The sequence below is a fragment of the Eulemur rufifrons genome, chromosome 27 (genome assembly GCF_041146395.1).
Source record: "Eulemur rufifrons isolate Redbay chromosome 27, OSU_ERuf_1, whole genome shotgun sequence".
NCBI lineage: Eukaryota > Metazoa > Chordata > Mammalia > Primates > Lemuridae > Eulemur > Eulemur rufifrons.
Window position 1 is genome coordinate 7,651,830 of NC_091009.1, and position 23,722 is coordinate 7,675,551.

Sequence of the window (23,722 nt, forward strand, 5' to 3'; positions counted from 1 at the left end):
AAAACACCTCTTAGTTGACTACCACAGTAAAAACTTTATAATGTTTGTGTCACAAAGAAAGACGTACCTTTTCCTTATATATTAACAAAACTGCATAGGTATGATGTAAATGGTTTTATTCATGTTATAAGAGTTCTAGAGTCTATTCCTTTTGAGATCTGTTTCTAGTTGGAAACTAGAAGTCAATTTATAGTTTTATTTCAGCTTCATTCCTACCTTGTTTCTGATTTTATGTTTTTCTAAATTAAAAGATCAAACCCAGTACTTTCAATATATCATTTTCAATTTAAACTTTTGAGTGGTAGTCAGGAACTGTTGCTGGACTGAATCGTTTTCAAAAGTTTCTGGTACATTTCCGACTTTAGAAATCGGGGATAGGAATCCCTTTCCATGTGCATGTACACTACTTTTTGAGCCTCTTCAAAACATGTTTGAGTGGGTTCTTGAATGTTCCTGATGATAGTTTCTCTTGTCGAACTGTCAATGTTAATCTGAAAAGAGAAATTACATGTAAAGCATCATTAAGCATGATTGAAGATACACACCTATAATGAAAAGGTTTACTTTATTACCCCCTCTCCTTTTCAGTGGAATAGGGTAATTTGTGGTTTCATAGGTATCTAAAAAGACTTACAAGAGATAAACTTTTTGCTTTTTTAAAAGTAATTATCTACCTCCACATCCTGGGGTGGGGGAAAAACATGAGGCCCAAGACCAGGGAAGTCTCAGAAACAATTGCTCACTTAGGAGAGTGCAAGTGGTTTGTTAGCAGCAGTCTGCAAACCAGGAAGTTTCTGAGCTAGAGATCTCTTTTTAAGGAAAAGGGAAGTTGGTGATTTTAAAATGTATCTGCCTTAGTAGTCACAAATGTTGATTTAACCGAATATGCTCTGAAATGGGAAAAAAGTGAGGAGAAGTAGAGAAATAGAGGGGAGAAGTGGTTATTTCAATAAACCAAGTATTTTCCAGGCAAGAGTTTTGGGGGCCGGGCGCGGTGGCTCACGCCTGTAATCCTAGCACTCTGGGAGGCCGAGGTGGGCGGATCGTTTGAGCTCAGGAGTTCGAGACCAGCCTGAGCAAGAGCGAGACCCCATCTCTACTAAAAATAGAAAGAAAATATATGGACAGCTAAAAATATATATAGAAAAAAAATTAGCCGGGCATGGTGGTGCATGCCTGTAGTCCCAGCTACTCGGGAGGCTGAGACAGGAGGATCGCTTGAGCTCAGGAGTTTGAGGTTGCTGTGAGCTAGGCTGACGCCATGGCACTCACTCTAGCCTGGGCAACAGAGTGAGACTCTGTCTCAAAAAAAAAAAAAAAAAAAAAAAGAGTTTTGGGGAATAAGTCAATAGAGTAAGACTGTCCTGAGTGATAGACATCTCATACACTATCCTGTATCTTTATCCCCTTAAAGCTAACTTTAATTTCTCTTTCTTTCTCCACTAGGAGGAGACTCAGTGTATCTGTTTCACTCAAGACTTTATTTTCTTCAGGCAGTTGTGAACGACTGACAGTAACATCAGTGTGGATGTCTGCTGGGTCTGCTGGTTTAAAACCAAGGTGAGCTCCCTGCTGGCGCGGTGGCACGGACTTTGTCCAGTACCACCGGGGACTTCCATGTGCCTATTTATGGCATTTGTGGTTTCTACTGGTAAGGCCAGTTCTTCTTCCAAGGACTCCCTTTTTCTTTTTGACTTTTCTGGGAATTAAGATAATTTAATTTAGGGAGAAACTTTAGAGCCAGACAGGCCTAACTTCGAATCCTGACTTTACCACTTTGTGGCTGTGTGACACTGGGCAAGTTCTCAGACTCTCAGGTCTCTTATCTATAAAATAACTAAAATAACGTTAGCAGTACTAAATTCAAAGCATGTTAGGAGACACTGACGAAAGTGTCTGGCACTTACGATGCTTGACAGATATTAGCGCCCTCCCAGGGCTGTCCTGAGTTCCATTTCCCACTGTTGTCTGGTAGTTACCTCTCTAGGGGACTGTGGCTGGATGTAAATCTTATAAAGCTTCTTTGCTCTAGAAATTCTGCTCCACCGTGAGGCAATTTTCTTATAGGTTTCACATGCCATCCAGAATTTAATATTCTCATCACTGTGCTCCATTTTTAAATATGCTGCATAGACTACTGGACCATCTAAAAGTAGTGGAGAAATCAGTTTATTTTCATGGGTCAAAATTATCAAACAATCTGAACAACATTTAATGCAGTTTAAAACAAAATTCTCAAATTATTTAACAAGCAAATATTTGATATCTATATGTATATCAATATCTATATCTCTCACACACTTGGGTCTATACATTTGAAGCATGTTTTGACAATACCAATCATTGGTGAGGTCATCCCTTTATTCTGAGTCACTCAGAGTAAAATTCCCACCAGTGTGAATGGGTCTAGGACAAATAGGACAGGAGACATCACAAAGGCCAGGAAAAAGGACTTAAGCTGGGCAGGTGGACAGAGCTCCATTATGAATCTGACATGAAAAATCTAACACCTTACACCAAACTGGAAGGTAAGAGCAGGGTTTAGAATTTAAACATGCAGGTCAAGGTTGGAAGAAAAATATCCAAGCTACATGGGAGTGATTCTCTGATCAGGTTGTATAGCCTAAAATGTTTCTCAGTATCCAGTTGGAGCAAAACACAGATAGATGAAAAATTCAACTTAATATTCATGGTTTATGGTTCAAACCAGAAATAAGGGACCAGGCAAGGAATGGAAATCAGATGGGATGTTGGAAAGTATCTCAGAATCTGGTAGAGGACATCATAACCATCAAATGACACTTGCTGCTGGAGACGCTCATCCTCCCCACTGGTGTTAAATTGCCATTTGGAGAGGATGCATGTGGGAGGCACTTTTCCAACTGAGGTGCCATTTTGTAGGTGCTAGTGTTTGAAGGAGGGTGTTAAGTAAGCTCTCACAAACTTAGCACTTTAGTCAGAATCTTTGGGAGTATCAAGTATTCTCAAGGTTCAAGATATTAATCTTCTTCTGTCTAGAAAGTCTCTTGATCTATCTGAGGAATAGAATTGCTAAATGATAAAACGATAATGTAACTTTCGATAGATGTTAACAGAAATGTGTGTGTGGGCTCACTAAACATAAGACTGCTGAGAGACTGACGTTAGCATAGGATTTTTAAATTTTATTTTTTACAAAAAGTTGTACATAATTTAATGTATACAGCTTGATGAGTTTGGAGATAAGAGTTCACCCATGAAACCATCACCAGAATCAATGCCATAAACATATTCATCATCAAGCATAGGATTTTGATTAACAATATCTTGGTCAGTATCATTAACTGTTATGAGAAATGATGGTAATCAGATGAAATGGAAATTATGAGTAAAACTATATTTTCCTGGATCTTGACACAAGAGATTATGTCGAGTTTTCCGGTACTAGAAATCCAGGCTCTTTGATTTTTTTGGCTTCTATTGGCTTTGTCAGCAGTGATACAAGAATAAAGATAACAAAGTATTTTGTATTCAGAAAAAGAACTCAAATAGAGGTAGATGCCTTCCAAGGAGGCATTAGGATGGGGGAAAGCTGGCAATCCACAATAAGTGTGGCATCCTAGGAATACATGCGGTTAGAGCATGGATTACTATTACCACTCGAGCAAGTGTGGTGGGAGATGGTTTAACAGAAACATCACTGAGTTGAGAGGACAGATGAGTTGCAAGTAGAACATGTGTAGAAATGTAATATAGGAAATGACATAGAGTAGATATTCCTGTCCAGTGGGGGAATATGCTTTCGATATTCTTGTTTAGATTTCAAACAAGAAGTTTGCTTTCACATGACAGTGACTTTAAAATGTGCCTTGTCTCATCATAGGCACAGAAAGCTGGGAGCAGAGAACACAGATGCAGCAATTGGTCCTCCTACTAAATAGCTAAATGGTGGGCAAACCAGAAGTCAAAACAAAAAGTCATTTGTGGTTTAAGAAGTAAAGTTGGAAGCCAATATTTTTCAGTGTGTACTGAAAGAAAGAGAGGTCTATTTTAAAAAATAAGCAACTTATATAGTTTGTACTTAGAGGAATTTGAACTGAGTGCCTCATTGGAAACAGACTAGAAGGACCATGAAACAAAGAAACGAGCAATGGAACAGGAAAAAGAATGAGATACCAGATAAAAATCTATGGATCATGGAATGAGAGTGCCATGGGCTACTTGGATGGGTTGAGAGGATGGGTGGGTAGGGGTAGGGAGATGATCTGGAAACCAATGTTAGATGTCAAGCTGGTATTCTAAATTTGTGTTTATATTTATCTTTAGCTTAGTTGTATAGTAAAATGTTTATAGATTCTCATGCTAGAACCCACCTATATGCCTATCTGACTTCTCTAACTTCCCTCCTGATATAGTGGAAGAAGTATCTCTGCTTCTTTTTGGGCTGGCCAAATGGTTCCACAGTTCTTGACCTACTCAAGTCCTTTGTTAATGAAGCTATTCACCCATTGTGTCTCTCTCAGAATAGATTCTAATTATAATATTCTATATATGCATATAAAATATAGTATCCTTCAGATACCATATGGTAGATTGTAGTATTGCTCCTCAGTTATTCCCTGACCTTTGTGTAGGAGGATTATATTTTCATGTCCCCTATATATCAGCATGGGCAGTTGGACTTGTGCTAGCCAATGCAATACATGCCACGTGCCATGGACAGGTCTAAGCAGAAGGTTTAAGAACCATCATGTGATTCCGCCATTGACCCCCTCCCCACCCCACCACCATGAGAAGAGCATATTCTAGAAAAGAGCCGTTCCTTTAGTTGGAAGGCCAGAATGAAGACATGGAACAGAGCTGGAGCTGACCCTAATTGTTGTGTATCGTGAACAAGAAACGAACCTTTCTTACTGTAACCACTGGGATTTTAATGTCATCTGTTACAGTACCATAACTTAGCAGAAGCTAACCTGGACTACTTGAACCTGTCTGATACTTCTGATTCTGGTGTGTAGAATGAGTAGACTCATGGGACTGGTATTTTTATAGGATCTGTCTACATTAGGCTAATTTTTGTCTGAATGTGCTGCCAGTTACCCAAGCAGGCAGCTGAAAACACTTATGTGTGAAAGTATTCCAGGAATCTTAGTAATTATTAAAGTCAAAACTGAATTGCTCAGTTTAGAATTTCTATTGGCTCATACAACAAGTGAATTACAAGGTGGAAAAGGCTTTTCCAAATCAGGTAAGGTAGCCCAAAGAAGTCCGTTCTGTGGTTTTAAATGATACCCCTTCCTGAGCATTACGCTCGAGAGACCATGACTCTGTTCCAGCAGAGTGAGTAAGGATGAGCAACAGAATTGCTCCTTTAAGTCGGGAGGATGGAAGAAATAGGCTTGTGTCGTATATGGTGTATGCCTTTTCCTCGAAGAGAGAGTGGTGCCTTTGGGACTTTCTAGCCTGTTCTCTTAAAATCAGTCACTAAAATTAGTATTTCTATGACACACAAGTGACACATGCCAGTGTTCTTGATGCAGAAGGAAAACGTGGGCTTCTCTTGGCTGAGTCAGAGCAGCGGCCAGTCTAGTCCAGAGTTAGGTTTCCTGTAAGGCAGCTAGGCTCACAGCACGCATGAAATCCTAAAGGTGAGCTGTGTCACAGCATCCATTAGAAATCTCACTAAACCAATTTTAAATCCATTTTATTTTCAGTCTGTACCACTGGGGATGATACATTCCATGATTCTAACAGAATCTGTGCCAACCTTTATAGTAAATCTTCTGTTTTATTAAAAATTTTCTGGTTTGGCATCTATGATATTAATCATTTCTGATTTTTCTCCTACCTTCTCTTTGCTGTATTATTATAAATATAGCTTAAAGTGCTATTGGTTTTTTTTTTTATTATTTCAGAGTTTTACGGGGGTACACACGTTTTGGTTACATTATTCGCTTTTGTACAGTTTGAGTCTAAGTTATAAGTGCATCCTTCATCCAGTTAGTGTGAATTATACGCATTAGGTGTGAATTTACCCATCCCTTCTCCCCCACCTACTTGATTTTCCTTGAGTCTTACTTCTGTATGTGCACATAAGCGTTGATCAATTTGTTCCAGTTTAGTATTGGGAACATGTGGTGTTTGTTTTCCATTCTTGTGATAGTTCACTGAGAAGAATGATCTCCAGGGTTGTTTTTAATACAGAACAAAGTAATAACCACTGTTAACAATTTGGTATATTTTATTTTATTCTTTCAAACCTTTGTTCATGTATAATTGCCTATCTAGCTAGCATTAATATATCTACACAAACAGATACACACTCAAATTTTTCTTATTGGCATTATGATATGAAAGCACTATTCACTATCACTATCACTCTTCCATACCTAAGATCATGTAAACACTTTCCTCTTGTTACTTTTAATGGCCGTATAATATTTCATTGAAAGTTAGGCCATAATATATTAGGTCATTAAATATGAAATGTCTGATTTCAATCAAAAGGGTAGTTTTTTACTGTGGTCCCCAATCCTCGGCTGTGGACCAGTGGGGAATGGGCCGCAGAGCTCCACTGCCCCTGCCCCACTATGTGTGGAAAAATTGTCTTCCATGAAACTGGTCTCTGGTGCCAAAAAGGTTGGGGACCACTGTTTTAATATATTTCAAACAAGAAACAGTACACTTGAACCCATTATATTAAGTGAAGTATCCCAAGAATGGAAAAACAAGCATCACATGTACTCACCAGAAAATTGGTTTCCCTGATCATCACCTAAATATACATCTGGGAACGACATCAATCGGATATCAGACTGAGGTGGGGGGTAGGGGAGGGGATGGGTGTATGCCTACACAATGAGTGCATTGCGTACCTTTTGGGGAATGGTCACGCTTGAAGGTGCTGACTCGGGAAAGGGGGGTGGGGAAGGGATGGATATATACCTACATGATGGGTGCAACGTGCACTATCTGGGGAACAGACACGCCTGGAGCTCTGACTTGGGGGGAAAGGCGGTACATGGGCAACGTATGTAACCTGCAATTCTGTATCCCCCATAACAATAAGATGAAATAAAAAAAAAAAAAAGAAACAGTACACTTAACCAAAGTATGCACCTAAGCTATTGATAGCTTTGCATCTTAATGGTAGCTTGTTTATGCAGCAGTGAAGAACCCTGGAGAGCAAGTGGCGATGAAGTTGTGAAAGGTGTTTTCCACAGCTTGTTGAGAAGTGAATATTTTTCCTTGCAAGAAGTGGTAGTCGGTTGGGGTGCAAGGTCAAATGAATACGGTGGATGACAGTTTCTAAGTCCAGCTTCTATAGTTTGAACAGCGTTGTTTGGGTGACATGTGGTCGGGCACTGCCTTATCAGAGGATTGGCCTGTCTCTATTGACCAATCTCAGATGCTCAATCACAAGCATCCTCTTCATTTTGCTCAGTTGGTTGCAGTAGACATCCACTGTAATCCATTGGCCAGGTTTCCTGAAGCTGCAGTGGATATACCAGCATCGGACCCCCAAACAGACACCATTAGCTTTTTTTTTTTTTTTTTTTTGAGACAGAGTCTCACTCTGTTGCCCAGGCTAGAGTGCCATGGCGTCAGCCTAGCTCATAGCATCCTCAAATGTCTGGGCTCAAGCAATCCTCCTGCCTCAGCCTCCCGAGTAGCTGGGACTATAGGCATGCACCACCATGCCTGGCTAATTTTTTCTATATTCTTAATTGTCCAGCTAATTTCTTTCTACTTTTTAGTAGAGATGGGGTCTCACTCTTGCTCAGGCTGGTCTCGATCTCCTGAGCTCAAACGATCCACCCGCCTCAGCCTCCCAGAGTTCTAAGATTACAGGTGTGAGCTACTGCGCCTGGCCACCATTAGCTTTTTTGATGACTATTTGGTTTTGAACTATGTTTCAGCACTTCATCTTTATCCAACTATTGTGATGAATGCTTGCAATTGTCAAAAAGAATCCACTTTACATCACATGTAACAATACAGTTACATGTGTAGAAATGGTTTGGCTTTATGTAGTGACAGCAAAGAAAGGCAAGCTTCGAGATGATTTCTCTTCTGATGCTCATCTAATTAATGCAGAACCCATCTATCCAGCTTTTTTACCTTGCTAATCTGTTTCAAATGGTCTGGTTTCATTGGCATAGTAATGTCAAACCTTGCTGCTAATTCAGGTGTAGGTTGAGATGGATTCGCTTCCTCCACAGCTTTCAGCTCATCATTAGCCACCTTGGTCTCAGGTCGCCCAAGTGGCTCATTTTCGAGATTAAAATCACCAGAACGGAACTTCTCTGAACCATGGATGTACTGTGCATTCATTGGCCACATCCTTCCCAAACACTTTGTTGGTATTTCAAGCTGTCTGTGCTGCATTTCTTCCACGACAGAACTCATATTCAGAAACAACTTGAATTTTTGATTTTTAAGTGATTTTGAAAAAATTGCTCTAAAAATTTTTTTGAAAGATAATCACAAGCCTAACTGTATTTGAAGGACTGAGGATGTAGCTTCGCAATAGTATAAGACAAGAAATGAAACATCAGAGATATTAACTGTCAAATTTAGTACTTAAGGAAATCGGACATTTCATACTTAATAACCTAATATTTGGCCGTCCTGCTAGTATTGAACATTTGTTTTCCTTTCTTTGGTTATAAATCATCCTACACTGAACATTTTGGTTTATAAATCTTTCCATCTCTAATTATTTTCTTAGGGAAAAATAATTAATTTTGAAGAGTGGAATTCCTAGATTGAAGATGTAATATTTTTAGAGACTCTTAATACTTATTTTAAAATTGCTATTGGAAAGATTTCATTATTCTTAATTCCCAACAGCATTGTCAGTTTTTATACACTCCAACTTTTCCAGTCTGATGGGGTGAAACCAGTGACTTGTAATTGTTTAAATTTCTATTAAAATATTAATGCTTAAACATTTTTCTTACTGACCATTTCTCTTTTTTTCTTGTGAATCGCAAATCTTTTGTCCATTTTTCTTTTACATTGTTGGTGTTTTCTTGAATTTTTTCCAATCTCTTTATATATTAACACTCACTGGGTTAATATTTATAAGCATTATCTTCTGTTCTCCTTGGATGTATTTTTGTTTATGATTTTCAAAGTGTATTTGTAAACCATTTCATTTGAAAAGGCTTCAGTTCATCTGTCTGATCCTGCCTTTAATCTTCTCTGCACTTTTTTTTTTTTTTTTTTTTTTTTTTTGAGACAGAGTCTCACTCTGTTGCCCAGGCTAGAGTGAGTGCCGTGGCGTCAGCCCAGCTCACAGCAACCTCAAACTCCTGGGCTCAAGCGATCCTCCTGTCTCAGCCTCCCGAGTAGCTGGGACTACAGGCATGCACCACCATGCCCAGCTAATTTTTTTCTATATATATATTTTTTTTTTAGCTGTCCATATAATTTCTTTCTATTTTTAGTAGAGATGGGGTCTCGCTCTTGCTCAGGCTGGTCTCGAACTCCTGAGCTCAAACAATCCACCCACCTCGGCCTCCCAGAGAGCTAGGATTATAGGCGTGAGCCACCGCGCCCGGCCTTCTCTGCACTTTTATTAAAGAAAAATCTTGAAAACAAAAATCTAGCCACCATCCTCTATTTATACCCTTTCAAAGTTTTCCCATTGCCCTGGTGATAACGGCCAGACCTCCTGGCAGCGGCTGAAGGCCCCTTAGGACCAAGCACCCTCTGCCTCTCCAGCTCTTCTCTCGTTGCTCCTGGAAGCTGTCTTTGCTCAAGCCTTGCTTTTCCTGGCCAAGCAGTGTGTCACCTTCGTGCTACTGTAAATACGGTTCCTTTTGTGTGGCAGGTTTTAAACCCTGATCTGAGACTCAGTTTACGTATCTTAATTTCTGGGAAAATTTCCCTCCCCAAGTTAAATAAGTTGACAAATTTAGTCATTTAGTGCACACGTATTTTAACTTACAGTTCTCTTCCTCCATATATCACAGTCTATTATATTTATTGGTTTACTTCCATTATCCACCCACTCACCTAAGAACACTTTGAGGATTAGGACTGCAGTTTATTCATCCTCATATATTCAGTTCCTACGCACTGACTGACATGTAGCAGACACTAAATAAACGAAAGTTTGTCAATCTGGGCCTTTGGATCCCTCATACTTCCATATTTTAAAGTGACTCTCTGTAGGTCTTGAAAAGTGAAAAAGAAGACCCTAATTATTCAGCATCCAAGAAGCACTAAAGACCACAGGATTATACTTGGCATGCGATTGCTTTTTGATTTTCTGAGAATAAGACAAAAAAAATGTTCTTACTGAACGGTGATGTCTATGCAAGGCCATGGTTATTTTCCCCCTGCAAGGTGATGAAGTTAAAAAAGACAAAAAGTGGTAAATGGAAAGGGCAGAGGCAAGGCAGTGTAGGTAACATAGGGGTTGATGAAGGGAACCATGGCAACAGCAGCAGTTAGGAGAGATGGGAATTGGAGTAGATGAGAGTGTCGGAAGCTGTCAGCCACGGTGAGCAGCCAAGACTCTCTCACAGATGAAGCAAGCCGAGGGAATGGCTGTGCCTCGGGATCAGGCTGTGCACCAGAGGCACTGATGTCCGCCACTAACTCCCAGTGTCTGCCTGTGCCGTGATGCGGATGAAGAGGCGACAGCCAGCACAGAGGGTTTGTCAACACGGAGCAGCCTCCGTGGCCTTTGGCAGTGTGGCAATTCTGTCTAAGGATGTCTGCGTGGGATTGGGACAATGTAGAACAGGAGGAAAGCAGACAGTTCGTGCAAAGATGATGCTGATCGACATTAGAAGGTTGAAGCACACTCTGTGTGGTCAGAGCTCTTGCCCATCCGAGCGGCTTAGTTACATGTCTGCTCTGCGTCTACGCCGGAGCAGCCGGTTCACAACTGCGCGTTTGCACTTGAACTCATCACTGCACGTTTTCCATGAGCACTTGACATTGCCCAGCCATCCAGCGATCCTTCTGCAATGTTACGGCTCTCTGAATCTCTGAATGTTATATCTTCTCGCATTTCAGCTGCCACCACACCCTCTCCTCAGCAATCTGGCCATGACCTTGCCTCAAACCCCACCGAGAACATGAACTTAATCAGACGGAGCTTTCTGTCTTCTCTGCACCAAATCAACCAGCCTGTCTCCGTCCACCTCTCCTTTCTAACTCCCCTCCTGGAGGGAAGTGTCCCTGTTCCTTTTTGAGCCGGTCCAACAATTTTTTTCTGACTCCCCCCTACTTCTGCTTTCTCCATCACTTGGCATTTTCCCGTTGCTCTTACACTTGTCTCCGGTCTCTTCTGTGACATCTGTTTCTTCCTTGCTAACGGTTGCCATCATCATACAGATATGTTGCTGTATTTCACGAATAAAACCAGCCGCAGCTATTGACTCCCAGTGTCCACCTCACGCCTGCTTCCAGTCTCTGCTGACCTTCACAGCAAAACTTATTTAAATTATTCTCCATGTTACGTCTCACTTCCCCTGCTGCTGAGGACGGGAAACTGCTTTTGTTGCGGCCCAATGACTCCCGCATTGCCGTGTCCAGTAGTCGCTGGCCTTTCCTCAGCTCACCTGGCTTCTCTGCAGTCTTTGACACAGTCCACGGCTCCCGCCCTGAAACACTCTGTTCTTTGGCTGTGTGATAACACGCTGTTTGGTCATCCTTAACTCACGTGATGCTCCTTTCCTATGCACTTTGCTGACCCTCCTATTCCCTGGATTTGGAAATAGCACGCACCTCAGCTCCATCTCTGGATCTCTGCTTTCCTCCATCTGAACGTTCTAATGGATCTCCTAGCCCCGTGGATTTTGTTAGCATCTGTATGCTAATCACTCCCAGCCTTGTCTTCCCCATAGAGTTCTGGTTTTACCTGGCTTATTGCAACAGCCTTCTAACTAGTCCCCCTGCTTCAATGTCTCAGAAGAGAACCAGGAAGAGCTTTTAAATGTGCACTGAATCTTGTTATTTATTCTGCAATTTAAGGTTGTTCATGTAGCTTATAAGGCCCTACAGTTTTTTTATGTTGAACGTCTTTCACTTATTTGAAGACACTGACCTCACTCATATCCCTGGGCCTTTTAAACCTGGCTTTCTTCTGCTTGGGCCACTCTGCCCAGGGACCCCACCCAGCACGATTGCTTCCGGCTACTTCTTATCATTTAGCTCTTTGCTCAAATTTACTCCCTCTGACAGTTCTCTAATTATAAGATTGAATTGCACTCTTCTACTTGACTTTTTTTGTCCCATCACCTGGTTTTATTTGCTTCAAAGCATTGACCACTTTCCAGAATTATTTACTCGTTAATTTGTTCACTTGGTGTCTGTCTCCCCGCTCTAGAGGGAGCACAGCCCCGAGCACAGGGACCGTGTGCACCTCTCACCTGGCGTCCCTGGTGCCTGCAGGGTCTGCCCGACACACGGCAGGATTGAGTGAATCACGCAAGGGAGTTAATCGCGGTTTTACTAAACTACTTTTTATTTATATGAAACATAATTTACTCAAATATCAGTGGGCAACCCCTCTCCTCATCTTTTGCGATTTAGTCAGTAATATAAGTATGAGCCTTCTGGCTCAATTTTTTCTGGCATTATAGATTTTGATTATTTTTTGGTCTTGACCTTTTTAGTTTGAAGGGTCCTTGGATTTAAGGTGATTGTAGGTTCCCATGTCATTATAAATGCACTTTTCTGGTTCTACTGTATCTCTATTAAGGTTTGGCCATCAGAAATACCCACAGGATTTTGTTCCTAATTTTCATCTTGGTAATGCCTGAGACTTTGACGGTATTTTTGGGTGTAGCGTAGCATAGTATAGTGTCTTCCTGTCCTCATCTTTTCTGTAGCCTTTATGTATTCTCATGACACTAGATCTCTAAAGTGCTAATTGTAGCGAGGCAGGTGCCCACTTGGAATCCTTGCCAAATACTTAACTCTATTCACTTTTGTTTATGAAGCCTCCAGGATTGATACAGAAACTTACATAATATAGCTTGGTGTTTTGATCTCTTCTTACTGATATTTGTCTTGTATTTATTCACTGAACACTTATTGCATGCCCATTAGGTGCAAAGCATGTTTTTAGTCTCTCAGGGGGATGAAAGGTGAATGAGGAGCAATCCACACTCTTGAGGAATTTGCAATCTAGTAAGGAAAGCCATTGTGGAAAAAAAACCAATACACAAACTGCCTACAATTAAAAGCAGAATAATTTTACTAACAAAATGGAAGAGAGAGGAAAAATATTTCCAAGAGATTTCATTGAAAAGGTGAAACTTGAATTTGACTTTAAGGATGGACAGAGTAGGTAGAGGAGATGCAAAGGACTTTGAGCAAAACCTGGAGCAGAAGAGTCATAAATGTGCAAGTAGACACTGGAGTGATAGTCACACTGGCGGAGGGCATGTTACTCAAAGGGGCATAGCCAGAGATAAATTTTAGAAAATGTGTTAGGTTATAGAGAGAGTCCTAAATACCAAGATTTTGGACTTTTTCTAGGCAGCAGAGAAAGATGAATGATATTCAGAGACATGTACTTTGTTGGTAATAAAAAGAACTACCTATAATTGTGTGCCTAATCTGTATTGGCATCAAGCTAGTTGTTTTATATCTAACCTGCATAATAAGGCTGAAAAGATAGGTGACATGATTCCCATTTTACAGATGAAGCATTTGAAACTTTAAGAAAGAGATTAATCTGGCAATGCTGCAAAACATGGATTACAGAGAGTTGTGATGAAAATCCAAGCTATTAGCAGAGGATTAATCAATATAGCTGACCTATTATATGCTTTCAATTCTTCCTCCCATTTCAATGTCCTAAAATTTACCCAAAGGGTATGTTTAAAAAAAATTCACAGTCATGCTGGCATATTGGACCACAAACTAGGAGGAATACATAAAAAGTGAAAAGCAGCGGTGACTACATCAGATAAAGAAACTCTGGCCTCAGTGGTCATTGGAAAGGCCTGCTACGAAAGGCAGGAGCTCAGGGGGAGACCAGGCCTGGAAAGGTGAACCCCAGCTCTAAGGAGGGGCCAGGAAGTAAGTCCTGGGGTGGTTGGTTAAATTGTTTCAGCAGGGTTCATACCACCCACGACTGCCCTCTGGGCCAGGCAGTGACAACCGAGTCCATACTACTGGGGCCTCTGGAGTCAGAAAGGGCAGGTCATGCCCCAGGAACACGGCGATGCCCAGGAGGAGCAGGAGGCACCTGTCTGGGTGAGCTCCGGTCCGCCCTGCCACGTAAAGCATCTAAGTAGCACAACTGACCCTTCTCCACAGCCCAGATCTCTGAACAGGTTAAACATCCCCAGAGAGGCTAAAACAGCATCTTCAATACAAAAATGGATCTACAGGCAGAGATTAACAAACACTGGAGGGGAATCAACTCCATTAAAAAATACCAAATTCAACAGAAGAACTTTCTGTGAGTGCCCACTACCTTATGTTCTGTACCTGTCTCCTGGTTTTATCAGTTTTTACAACCCACCAGTTTTTCCTGCACCAAATACAATGGACTGTTCTCTTGAACACACAGCCTCCTTCAGATTTTCTGCCTTGAGCCTTGGGCTTTCTCTTCCTCACGTGCATTGCTGTTATCTTTCATTTGTACCATCTGAACGTTGATGCTAATATACGACTCTACGTGGACTCATAGATAGTCCCACTTAAATCAGACTGATAAAGCGAGATACAAACTTTGAGGAGGAATCTTAGACCATCAAGACTCAAATTTATTCTTACTTTTGAAAGCACTGAGAACAGCAAGTTTTTTTAAAATTTAATATTACCCTTTGAAGGCTATGGAAAGGCAGTATATTTCAGTATGTGTTACTACGTAAGCATATTTTCCAAGGGATCTTACACATATACTTGTGAAGAATAAATATTCGCAGTGACTAATCGTGGTTTAATTAACACCAGAGAAAATAATAGCAGTTGACATGACAAGCTATTTTCAGGTTTCCTTTATTTAGCTGTGGCAGTTGTGAGAGGAGAGCATGCGTTCATCTAGTGCCCCGAGCCCTGCCCCTTCTCCTAAGACCCTAACCGGCTAGTTATCCAAAGACAACATATGCACACAATACTCACATTTTGTAGCCATCAAATTGTCAAAAGACTGGGCCCACTGCAACACTTCCTCCAAAGTAAGGCTTTGAAAAGAAACACAAAAAGTGCTCATTGGGCTAAAATATTCTCAAAGTTTTGCTGAACTACCTGGAACTATATTATCTTGAAAATGACACCAAAATATAATTAATTTCCATTTGTGTGTGGTTGTGGAGGAAGTTTATCTTTCTTTGATCTTTTACATTTCATTTTTACTATGTAAGTTTTTTAAATTATACAAATTATGAAGGTAGCATATACTTGAAAATATGATAAAGTAAATTTTATGAAGATAAAGAACCATAGTCTTATAATCTCCCTATTCACAAATTACCACTATTGGTATTTTGATGTAGTTTTTTTTAGTCTTTTTATGTGTATATTTGTGTGTTTGTTAACCACAAAGTAATCATACTCTATGTGTATGCACACTTTATGTGTGTACATATATGCTTAGTAAGCATTTTATGTGCTTACTTATCACAATTGTCTTAATCATTTACAGTGTTATAATTTATAATTATACATTTATAATCATTGATAGGTCATTTATAGTGACTGTAGAATATTCTACAAGGGGGAAGTCCATAGTTTATATAATTATTCTCAAAGAGCATTTTGATTTTGTCTCGTTTTTCACCATTGAAAGCCAAAGGCAGCAGCGCTGTGTGTCAAGCGTGCCGTGCCCACAGTGTTAGGGGTTCAAGCAGATGAGCAGAAGTAGAATGAGAGTGGGCGCAGAAGTGCACATTGGTAAGGTCCTTGGTACAACGACAAATTGCTTTTAAAAAGGTTGTGTGCTGTGCGCTGCCGCCACCGGCAGTGTTTCTCCGTTAGACTCGCAGAGTTTATCCTCAAAACCTGTTTGCGTGCACCCGCATAATAAAGTTGGTAACCCTGTATCTATTGTTTTCTCCATCTCTTATTTGCTATGTATTTTTTTTCATTTTCAGGGTTTTAATTTTTATTAAGGTATAACATGTCAAGTAACATTTGACCTAAACAGTATAACCAAAGCCATTTACCACTTAGACAAGATCTGTGAAAGATACTGGATTTGATCATTCATCTCTGTCCATTTGGTGCACTTCATGAGGTGAACTGGCAAGAGACTGTGTATTTTCACATACAAATAATTTTACGTTTTCTCTTTAAAAATAGTGTGTTTGCTGCCATTCCGTTTATGGTAAATGCTTCATTTTTCAGCTTGAAACAACTAGATACAGTCAACGATGGGCACAGACACGAGCAGGCACTGCGTGGGCTGTATCTGTGCTGCAGGGACAGCCGTTGGGATTAGCAGGCTCTTAACACAGTGAAGGAAGATTAGTCAAAGAGGTTAAAAATTAACTTAGAACATGGAAAAGTATTGCAAATCCTAAAAAGGTCAAATATCTTTTGTTTTCTAAAAATTCAAATGGATCCTGCCAGTTTTGGACAGACTGTTTGCATCAGTACTGAGGCTTAACAGTGTACTGTGTTAAGATTGCTTTCAAAAAACATTTCCATGAAATGGTATCTGACTCAGAGTTCTTTTCTCTTATTAGAACTTTAGAAAGAGTTACCTAAAATAACCTTTTCAATCCAGTAAAATGGAAAGTGCTCCGCAGGGTTCACTGCATGCCTGTCTGTTCCACTCACTCCCATTGTGTAGGAAAGAAAACCCACAACACGAATGCAGATGCCATCAAGGGGTGGCATTAGCTTAAAATTAAGTGTTGACAATTGTTGGTAAGAGAATTCCTTTGCCTCTAAGATTCATGAGATTTATGGCAAAAAACTGTGATTGGAGTAATTATGGTGAGGGGGTAAAGTTGTGAAATAAAATTTGGTTTTGGTTGAACCCCACTTTTGCTTATAATCTTTTTTCTGAGTATCTTACAATTTCATGCTGGCCCATGGTTATCCAGGTGCCTTTACTAGAATTATTCAAAATACATTTGTCTCTTTACCCACCGGATTTCCTGATACCAGTTCTCCAGTTTTGTGTCCCCTCCTTTTCTCTGGGCAGAGAGGCAGTGGCTACCAAATAGATAGGGGAGCATTTTGGGATGTCATGAAGACAGAGGCATGAAGAGTGTTTGGAATCTGATAGCCCCAGGTTCTAATCCCAGTGCAATGCTTAATAGTTTTGGTCTTACGTAAATTCTCAAAACCCCAGTTTTATCATGTATAAAATGAGAATAATAATGTCTACTTCACAAAGCTATAATGAAAATTAAATTCGATCATGAATGCAAAGCACCTATCAAATAACTATTATCTGTGAGCCTTCCGTGAATGTGAATTCTCTCTTTCTTTTTTTGGCCTCCTCTTCCCTCCTGCTGAGTCTACAAGGCAGGCAGCAAGAAATGCAGCTCTGGCAGGATGCTCTGTGGAAATCATCAGCCGGTTACATCTTTTTCCTTGGCTGCACCTGGGCAGTTCAGCAGCCTCAGCTGGTCATTGGAAATGCTGAGCTTTAGGTCGTACTGTCTCCTTCACCTGCCTCCTCCCCGTCACACAGTGGCTTGGAAGCATTTTTGGACATTTCAGTACGTCAGGAGAGGAGCACACACAGCAAGATGTGGCCAGAACCGAGGTCTCAGTGTGGACTAGGTTAGGCGTCCACGGTTCCTGACCATGAATGAGGAGCCCTAATGGGGATCCTCAGCCTAGGAATTCTTTGAGGTGAGCCAGTCCAGTAGAACGGCTTGTTCCCCTTCCCAGGCATTGTACCTTCCATTTCAATTCAGCCACTCTTCCCGTCCAAAAGGGTACATTTTTAGCTATGGCAAAGCGTGTAAGGGAAGAGACTTGGAGTCTCCGTGGGCATTGATTGCTCCTCCTCTCACCTCCTCATCTGGGGGCGAAGCTTTCTGGCATTTTGTACGTGGAGAGTTTGAACTGTGAAAATATTCTGGATCAAAGATCTCATTTTAACCTAAACACTATAAAACTTCTAAGAAGAATGAAGAATCTTCATAATAGATTCTTTAAAAACATTTAACTTGTTGAAGTCGCAAGTGTAAACCATGAATAATGAAAACGGAATTTTAGTGTCATACGTGAATGCCCATCCGGTGGAATCACTCATGTGTCAATGCAAATTTTACTTTCTGAGCAAAATACATTATTAGGACAGCAGTTGAATAAATATGCACTTATTCAGCATGTGACGAATATGCTTTTAAGAGTCTCATGCTCTACCGACTAAGCTAGCCGGGCGGACGTTGAATACGCTTTAAAATGGCTACAGAATTTAAACTTTACTTACTTTGAAGGGAGCCTCTTAGATTCATCTCTGCACATCTTACAAATCCAACAATTTCGCCTGCTCATTTTTCTAAAGACACGCAGAATATATCTGTATAATTTAGTCATTTAAAATAATTATATGTTAGACTCAATTTTTAAAGAGCATACAGAATTATAAATTATGGAAAAATAAGGATGGCTTAAAGACTCAATACCCTTCAGAATAGCAACAAAGAAAATAAAATATCTAGGAATATACCTAACTAAAGAGGTAAAGGACCTCTATAAGGAAAACTATGAAACACTGAGAAAAGAAATAGCAGAACTTGCAAATAGATGGAAAACTATACCATGCTCGTGGATCAGAAGAATCAACATTGTTAAAATGTCTATACTACCCAAAGTGATTTACAGATTCAATGCAATCCCTATAAAACTACCAACATCATTCTTCACAGACGTAGAGAAAATAATTATACACTTTGTATGGAATCAGAGACGACCCTGTATAGCAAAAGCAATTTTAAGCAATAAAAACAAAATGGGAGGTATTAATTTGCCAGACTTCAAACTATACTACAAGGCCGTGGTTCTTAAAACAGCCTAGTACTGGCACAAGTGCAGGGACACAGACCAGTGGAACACAACAGAAAATCCAAATATAAAACCATCCTCATATAGACACCTAATCTTTGACAAAGCAGGCAAGAACATACTCTGGGGACAAGAATCCCTATTCAATAAATGGTGCTGGGAGAATTGGTTAGCCACATGTAGAAGACTGAAACAGGACCCACAGCTTTCACCTCTCACAAAAATCAACTCACGGTGGATAACAGACTTAAACCTTAGGCATGAAACGATTAGAATTCTAGAAGAAAATGTAGGAAAGACTCTTAGAGACATTGGCCTAGGCAAAGAATTTATGAAGAAGACCCCTAAGGCAATCACAGCAACAACCAAAATAAATGAATGGGACATGATTAAATTAAAAAGCTTCTGCACAGCCAAAGAAACAGTCACGAGAATAAACAGACCACCTACAGAATGGGAAAAAATTTTTGCATACTACACATCAGATAAAGGACTGATAACAAGAATCTATTTAGAACTCAGGAAAATCAACAAGAAAAAATCAAACAACCCTATCAAAAAGTGGGCAAATGACATGAATAGAAACTTCTTGAAAGAAGATATAAGAATGGCTAACAAACATATGAAAAAATGCTCAACATCCCTAATCATCAGAGAAATGCAAATCAAAACCACAATGAGATATCACTTAACCCCAGTGAGAATGGCCTTTATCAAAAAAACCCAAAACAACACATGTTGGCGTGGGTGTGGAGAGACAGGAACACTCATACACTGCTGGTGGGACTGCAAACTAGTGCAACCCCTGTGGAAAGCATTATGGAGGTATCTTAAACAGATTCAAGCAGACCTGCCATTTGACCCAGCAATCCCATTACTGGGCATATACCCAAAGGAAAAGAGGTCATTCTTTAACAAAGACACATGTACCCGAATGTTTATAGCAGCACAATTCACAATAGCAAAGATGTGGAAGCAACCCAAATGCCCATCAATACATGATTGGATTAGTAAGCTGTGGTATATGTATACCATGGAATATTACTCAGCTATAAGGAATGATGAAGATACGACATCTCTATGGTTCTCCTGGAGAGAATTGGAACCCATTATATTAAGTGAAGTATCCCAAGATTGGAAAAACAAGCATCACATGTACTCACCAGAAAATTGGTTCCCCTGATCATCACCTAAATACACATCTGGGAACAACACCAATTGGATGTCAGACTGAGGTGGGGGGTGGGGGAGGGGATGGGGGTATGCCTACACAATGAGTGCATTGTGCACCGTTTGGGGAGTGGTAACACTTGAAGGTGCTGACTCGGGAAGGGGGGGTGGGGAAGGGAGGGATATATACCTACATGATGGGTGCAATGCGCACGACCTGGGGAACAGACACGTCTGGAGCTCTGGCTTGGGGGGAAGGGCGGAACAGGAGCAACGTATGTAACCTGAAATTCTGTATCCCCCATAATAATAAGATGAAATAAAAAAAAAAAATAAGGATGGGTTCTTGAAGTTAAGAAAGTGCAATCCTTGGCGGGGGAGGGCGGGCGGGGAGTGCAATGACTCATCTCTCCTACAATTTTACAGGAACGTGGGTGCTTGGATCGCTGAGTGACTTCAAACACCTCTTGTCTCCCTAGTCGTCAAATTATGAGGTTTCAAAAATACCAATCTCTGAAAGATGTTTTCCTTTAGAACCCACCAACTTCCAAGGCTTCCTTTTTGGGACAATTCTTATTTTTAGAAAGCTCTCTCAATATAGTGAATAAGAATTTGCCTCTTTCTAATTAGCCAAAGTGTAAATATCCAAATAAAAATAAATCTCCTTAAGAGTGAATTCTAGGAGGGGTGTTGCTTACCTGTTTTATCCATTCTGGTCATTGTAACTTTGAATTTAATACTTAAATAAAGTTCCCTCAGCCCAGACACCTTTACGTCACAGTACATGTCGTAAAGGGTTTTTAACTCGGGACTTTGAGAAAACAACTCACAAATTTTTAAGTTATTTAAGTCCACACTTTATGATGAAAGATGGAAATAGTTTGCTAAACATAAATACACACTTACATACAGTGAATTATTGAGAATAAATGGTGAGTTTTTGTATCAGTCTTCATTGATTCATTCAAAGTATGCTGAGCACTTGCTGTGTGCCCAGTTCTGGCTGCCTGTGATCTCCACGGATCTCGCCTCTCCTCCTCCTGCCCTCACTGAGACGCAAGGAAAATACATTTGATGGGGACTTGATACAGGAAGTACAAGGGCCACGAGCACACACAGGAGGAGACCTAACCGGACTCGGGGTGGTTGGTGAAGGCAGCGGTCAGGTAATGTCTCAGCTGGGGGCAGCAGCGTGTGCAGGAATGTGCTGCCTGAAGGAGGGACCAGGTTGAGCAAAGGTTAGTTGAGAAAATAAAAGGAATTTAGTGATCACATGTCTCTAGAGTGTGGCAGAGAGAGAGAGAGAGAGAGCGAGCTGAGAAAAAAGGTTAAGACTGGGCCAATAATCATGTCCACTGCAGGGAGGAGGTGGTGGAGAAGACATTTCAAGGACAGGCAGGGGCTGAGCACGTGAGGCCATTTAGGGTGTAGATTTCATGGCAGGAGTTGGAAAATCATGAAAAGTTTTAAAATTTGGAATAGACTTGTTGACATTTCAAGCTGGTTTTGTGAGCAGCACGGGTCGTCGTGTGGCAAGCGTGGACAAGGAGGCCTGCTGGGAAGCTGCAGGAGGGGGGTGAGGCGTGACGTGGGGAAGCGTTGGAGCAGGACGGGGAGAGGGTCTCAGACGTTCTGGAGGAAGAACTATCTGAGCCTGTTGATGTGTCGGATACGGAAAGTGAGAGGAAGAAAGCCAACAAATTTAGGCGAGATATTTGATTTCAAGATAAAGTTGGGCAAAAAACTAAATAAATAAAAATGATGAGATGCAGGGAGAGAGTGTGAACTGAGAACAGAGAGCCCCAGATGAGTGACTGAAGAACAGAAACATTTAAGAGAAAGACTGTGGAAAAGGAGCTTGCAGGAAGAAAATCAGAATAATATGATATCACAGAAACCGAGGAATGAGGTTGTGGTGTTGGTTTTTTTTTTTTTTTTTTTTTTTTTTCATGTTTTTAGAGATGTGGGTCACGCTATGTTGCCCAGGCTGGTCTTGAACTCTTGGCCTCAAGTAATCCTCCTGCCTTAGCCTCCTGGTCACTGGGATTAGTGGTGTGAGCCACTGTGCCCTAAGGGATGAGTTTATCGAAAAGGAAAGAGTGGCCAATGGAGTGTAAAAAGGTGGGAAGAGATTAACAGAGCAAAGGACTGAAAAATGCCATCAGATTTGTTAACAAGGTCATTAATGACCCGTCATTAATGACCTTGGCGAGGCTGGTTTCAGTGGCGCAGGGAGGAGGACAGACACAAGAGGGAGGAAAGCAACAGGAAATGAAGCCCAGGACACATGGAGGGCTACTGGCACAGAGCTACGTGTAATTTGTTCGTCCTTCCTTCCTCGCACTCTTTCTTTCTTCCTTGCCTTTTTTGAAGCTGTTGGCAGAAAGGTAGAATAGGCACAGAGGCAGGACTCTTGTCATGTGCCCGTTCTGGGCTGCCTGCGTGTCTCTAGGGGCATCATCCCAGGGTCTACAGTGTCAGTGACACACCCTGAAGTTGGCCATGGACAGTGGTTGAAGACGCAGGAGAAAGAGAAAAAATCATTAGAATTTCAGGTTCCTGAGAAAGAAGGAGGGCTAGAATTCAGAATGCGGGGGCTGGGACGTCCTTCGGAGAAGCGGCACTGTAAGAAGTTACTGCTCCCTTGTCACTGGAAGGGTAGGAAAGTAGAGGTGCAGATTCAAGTACATTGGCAGATTTGAAGATAGGGACGTGTGGGGGGCATGTCTGATGGACTCTATTTTCTGTGTGGTCTCCACTGTCCGTGAGGAGGACCAGGCAGCAAGGAGGTTAAATGTAGAAAGGAGCAAGGTGGAAGGGGCATAGGTCAATTCATTAATTAGCACTCTTTTGATTGCAAATATAGACTCAAAGTGGCTTAAGCAAAAGGGAAAGTTTATTATAGGGATATGTTTGTGTGTGCAGTTAGATTCTAGATGACCTTAAATGCAAGACTAAAGATGTTGGACTTTATTTTGTTTGGTAGTAGTAAACTCATTTAAGTCTTTAAATAGCAGTGTGATGAAAACAAAAACCTTCTTCAGGATAGATAAATCTGACTGAATATGATTAACACTGAAATAATGGAGACTAAGAAAACTGTTAAATTGACTGGCTGTCCATAACTGGTCCTGTGTATAACTGGACCCTGAACTACATTAGTGTAGCTCAAGTTTTAAGATTCCTTATCTCTGTGATCACCTATAAAATGTAGTTACCCAGGGACGCTGCTTATCCAAGTAGGAGGATGGTTAAGAACTCACTTCCTTCATATGTCGTCTCTGTCAGTAAAATTTGTCATCCCTGCCTTCTGGGACGTGGCCTCTCCCCTGCCACCCACCTTTAACAGTTCCTGATCTCACTGTCTTCCCTCTTGATCTGCTGGAGCTATGTGTACACATTTTCATACCATTTTTTGGTGGTCATTTCTGTAACCCAACTGTATGTCTATTTGGGTTATATTTTCTTTTATAACTTTAATGGAATTGCTTGGCAAAAGCAGAACAGTCTCAGTATGCAGCACTCGCTGACGTCAGAAGCACAGTGAAGGTATAGTAATTTCCAGATGCACTAGAGTTTAGGGGCTTCGGACAGCTGCTGAGACGGGGGAGTACACTCAAAT

The 23,722-nt window shown here is 40.9% G+C and overlaps 1 protein-coding gene across 1 annotated transcript; it reads right to left on the reverse strand.

Moving 5' to 3' along the window:
* Positions 1-305: 305 nt before the first annotated feature.
* Positions 306-18,420, reverse strand: RGS13 (regulator of G protein signaling 13). Its single transcript, XM_069459223.1, has 4 exons — positions 18,356-18,420; positions 15,082-15,143; positions 1,980-2,146; positions 306-491 (listed from the first exon to the last, which is right to left on the reverse strand). Exons 1-4 carry the CDS (start codon positions 18,418-18,420, stop codon positions 306-308), a joined length of 480 nt encoding a protein of 159 aa, XP_069315324.1.
* Between the last annotated feature and the right edge of the window lie 5,302 nt (positions 18,421-23,722).

Bases quoted from the DNA above. Each gene is read 5' to 3' on its own strand.
- RGS13 (XM_069459223.1), bottom strand. From the start codon at position 18,420: ATGAGCAGGCGAAATTGTTGGATTTGTAAGATGTGCAGAGATGAATCT. The intron at 15,144-18,355 runs GTAAGTAAAGTT...TTCTTTTCAAAG, and splicing joins TCTAAGAGGCTCCCTTCAAA to CCTTACTTTGGAGGAAGTGT. The intron at 2,147-15,081 runs GTGAGTATTGTG...CACTACTTTTAG, and splicing joins CAATTTGATGGCTACAAAAT to ATGGTCCAGTAGTCTATGCA.